A 4,083-nucleotide genomic window follows, 5' to 3' on the forward strand; every position below is an offset into this window, starting at 1 on the left:
ACTAGAGGCTCTAGACTAGGGCCTAATCAAGCCTTCACAATTGGTCAAATCACCTGAGCAGTATCAAAAGGAGATGGAGGCACTAGCTGCTAAGCCGTTAATGGCTCCCCGTAGCCTTAAAAAACAAGCGAGCTCACTAACAGGGGCATTTAAGCCCAGTGTTTTTTGTAGGATCACTCGAAAGGAGAGCTCGCCGACTCGGCGACCACATGTCAGGCGCAGGTTATTTAGCGAAGAAACGGAAGCTAAATCTTCGGTGTTTGAGAGACTGGGGGGCAAGGACAAGATTACCGATACCTTACAGTGGAGACCAAAAAAGATCCAAAGCGTAGCAGTCGCTCCCCCAGAGGTAAGCATGGCAGGGGAACCGAAACCAGACTCCCCTAAGCAGGCTCCCGTGGTACAGGAACACAAGTAGTGTGAGGTAAAAGGCCTTACAGAAAAGTCGTTGGTGGACCGTTTGGCTAAGCAATTCAACATGGACACCCGTGTCGACAAACCCAAGCTTAACCTGGAAGATGACATGGGGAGACAGATATGACTGACACGTCTTGCAACATGGTTTACGTGCTCCCTGCAAGGTATGCACTACCGTTCGCCACTCAAGACTGCGTGGAAGCTGAGGAAAGTAATGCACAACCTTTGCATATCACATCGGGGGTCACGACACCTGTGGAAGAGACTGTCTTTCTTGAAGCAGAGGATGCTCACAGCAAAGAATCCTTCATGAGCTTCACCAGGCCAACGCCAGCTATGGTCCACACATGAGGCCTCTATATATCACATCAGAAGTTGGCGATACCAAAGTTAGCAAGATCATGGTTGATACCGGAGCTGCCGTTAATGTCATCACTACCAGGACCATGCACTTGCTCGGGATCAAGAAAGAGAAAATCCAGTCTACGTCCCTCACGCTCAAAAACTTCGTGGGGACTGTAACAAAGACCCTGGGATTACTTTTCTTAAGCATCAAGGTTGGCCCTGCAGAGGGAGTTTATGCTTTCTTTGTGACAGATTGTTATGCGGCCTACAGTGCTATTCTGGGCATAGACTGGATCCACCGAAGTTACTGTGTTCTGTCAACTCTCCATCAGGAACTAATTATGTGGAACAGGGAGACAGATAAAGCTGAAGTGATCAAAGCAGATCCTTGTCCATTCCCAGTTTTTGCGAATTACGTAGATGCTAGGTACTATTTAGAGCCTATCACTCCATTGCAGGTCAGTGGCATCGATGACAAAGGCCGCCCCACAGGGGTGACGGCATCTGAACTAGCACAGTGGGGGCTTACGCTCGCAAAAGAAGGCTTAGAGAGGCCTATCCACACTGTGCCCAAACCCCTAAAAGATTAATGGATTACGACCTCCCAGAGGAAGGGGTAGAGACCTTCCACTGGCTGTACGAAAGACTATCATCGTACTAGTGGAAAAAGAGGTCTTCGGTCGAGTCGCGACCTTAGAGGCCGTCCATGAAGGATTCTCTGATCAAGAACAAGAGGATGAGGCAGATATTCAGCTCGCCCCGGCGGCGCTGGACGATACACCTCCTAAAGTCAGAGACCCTACTAAGAAAGTTAATCTTGGAACAGCAGATGAGCCTATTATTTAAGTGGCTACTTAGAGCTTACTTAGAGCCTAGCGAGAAACAGAGACTCGTTGACTTATTATTAGAGTTCAAAGACTGTTTCGCGGAAAAATATGAAGACATGCCCGGGCTGTCACCGGACTTGGTTTGCCATCAATTGCCAACACTTCATCACAAAAGGCCTGTGAAACAAGAACCGCGGCGAATGAATTCAGAAACCCAAGTCCTCGTCAAGGAGGAAGTCGAAAAGATGCATAAATCGGGCATTATCAAGGTAGCCAAATACAATCAGTGGCTATCTAATATAGTGCCTGTTCGCAAGAAGAATGGCAAGATGAGGGTCTGCGTAGACTATAGAGACCTTAATCTCGCTATACCTAAAGATGTCTACCCCATGCCAGTCGCAGATATGTTGGTAGACGCCGTAGCAGGACATGAATTGTTGTCCTTCATGGACGGCACCGTAAGGTATCACCAGATTTCGGTCGCAGAGGAAGACAGACATAAATCCGCATTCCGGTGTCCTGGGTTCGCGGGCATTTTTGAATATGTGGTTATGCCTTTCGGACTGAAGAATGCCATAGCAACGTATCAGAGAGCCATGAACTTGATCTTCCATGACATCCTGGGGAAGATTTTAGAGGTATACATCGATGACATAGTTGTGAAGTCCCAGAAGAGAGGAGACCACGTCACAGATCTCAGGAAGGTATTCGAGCGCATGCGACAACATAAGCTCAAGATGAATCCTGCTAAATGCGTTTTTGGAGTTCAAGCAGGAGATTTTCTAGGATTCATTGTCCATCAGAGAGGAATTGAGGTCCCTGAGGACAAGGAAAACGCATTCATCAATGCATCCCCCCCCCCCCCCCCCGCAGACGAAAAAGGAATTGTAGCGTTTGCTGGGTAAAATCAACTTTCTGAGACGTTTCATTTCTAACTCTGCAGGTAAAATCCAGCCTTTCTCTCCATTGTTGAAGCTGCAGGGTCAGAACGAGTTTGTATGGGAGCCTAAACATCAAGAGGCTTTCGACAGAATCAAGGCCTACCTAGCGAGCCCGCCAGTGCTTGTTCCCCCGAGAGCTGGATTTCCATTGAAGCTATATATTTCAGCGGCTGAGGCTTCTATTGGCATTCTGCTCGCCCAGGATGATGAGGGAGGCGTCGAGCACGCCATTTTCTACCTCAGCCGAACACTGACAGATTGCGAGACAAGGTATACTCCTATGGAAAAGCTGTGTCTTACATTGTACTTCTCAGCGTGCAAGTTGCGACACTACATGTTACCTTTACTACCTGCATCATCGCTCAAATCGACCTGGTCAAGTACATATTGTCGCGACCTATTCTGAGAGGCCGCATTGGCAAGTGGGTACTGGCCCTGTCCGAATTTTCTCTGCAATATGTGCCTCAGAAAGCAGTAAAGGGACAGGCCATCGCAGACTTTTTGGCACATCACCCCATGTTGGATATCCCCACGGTGAAGGAGTTAGAGATAGCGACCGTAACTACAAGTCGACCGGATTTGGCGCGCATCCCAGAATACGCCATATGGTACCAAGCCACGGTTTCCTTGCAAACCTGGGTATTATTTTTTGATGGCTCAAGAACTGAAACATTAGCAGGGGCAGGGATTGTTCTGGAGAATCCAGCGGGCGATCGTTTCTCTTACTCTTTCCAATTGGAGTTTAAGTGTACGAACAACCAGGCAGAGTATGCGGCCCTTACTATTGGCCTAGAAGTCTTACTGGAATTGGGAGTAAGGGACGTTCAGATCCGCGGCGACTCTCAGTTCGTGATAAATCAGCTTCAAGAAAAATACAGATGTGTAAGCCGGTTGCTCGTACCATATTTGAATCACGCTATTGAACTTCTGGATCAATTTGATGACACGGATTTGGAGTACATCCCTCACGAGCGTAATTTTGAAGCCAATGAACTCGCTCAAATGGCTACAGGCATTACATTGAAGTATAGGCTTCGCGAGCGCATTCTGAAAGTTACGCGTCGCACTCTACCTTCATGGCTCGCGCGACCCGACCGGCCTGATGATCCAGTCGTCGTGGTCTTAGAGCCTATTGACGTCGACTGGCGCATTCCGTTGATAGATTACCTCAAATAACCAGACCCTACATCAGATAGGAAAGTTCGCTTTCTTGCCTTAAATTACTTCCTGAAGGGTGACGAGCTGCGACGAAGTGGGGAAGATGGCATAGACTTCCGATGTGTCTATGGTCGCAAAGCAAAGCAATTAATGCGCGAAGCACACACAGGAATCTGCAGGGCCCATCAAGCGGGACCTAAGATGCGCTGGCTCATCAGGAGACATGGTTATTACTGGCCCAGCATTTTGAAGGACTGTATTATGTTCGCCAAAGGGTGCCAAGACTTTCAAGCAGATGGTCCAATCCAGCATATCCCTAATATTCCCATGCAAACTATTATTAAGCCTTGGCCTGCACGAGGTTGGGCATTGGACCTGATTGGGATGATTCACCC

The 4,083-nt window shown here is 48.2% G+C and overlaps 1 protein-coding gene across 1 annotated transcript; it reads left to right on the forward strand.

The window, feature by feature from the left end:
* Nucleotides 1-1,918: 1,918 nt before the first annotated feature.
* On the forward strand, nt 1,919-3,706 carry LOC121051284. The gene is made up of 4 exons (XM_040513479.1): nt 1,919-2,120; nt 2,533-2,800; nt 2,845-3,169; nt 3,293-3,706. Exons 1-4 carry the CDS (start codon nt 1,919-1,921, stop codon nt 3,704-3,706), a joined length of 1,209 nt encoding a protein of 402 aa, XP_040369413.1.
* The last annotated feature ends 377 nt before the right edge of the window (nt 3,707-4,083 follow it).

The sequence above is a fragment of the Rosa chinensis genome, chromosome 2 (assembly GCF_002994745.2).
Source record: "Rosa chinensis cultivar Old Blush chromosome 2, RchiOBHm-V2, whole genome shotgun sequence".
Lineage (NCBI taxonomy): Eukaryota > Viridiplantae > Streptophyta > Magnoliopsida > Rosales > Rosaceae > Rosa > Rosa chinensis.

Bases quoted from the DNA above. Each gene is read 5' to 3' on its own strand.
- LOC121051284 (XM_040513479.1), top strand. From the start codon at position 1,919: ATGAGGGTCTGCGTAGACTATAGAGACCTTAATCTCGCTATACCTAAA. The intron at 2,801-2,844 runs GTATACTCCTAT...TGTACTTCTCAG, and splicing joins CTGACAGATTGCGAGACAAG to CGTGCAAGTTGCGACACTAC. The intron at 3,170-3,292 runs GTATTATTTTTT...ACGAACAACCAG, and splicing joins CGGTTTCCTTGCAAACCTGG to GCAGAGTATGCGGCCCTTAC.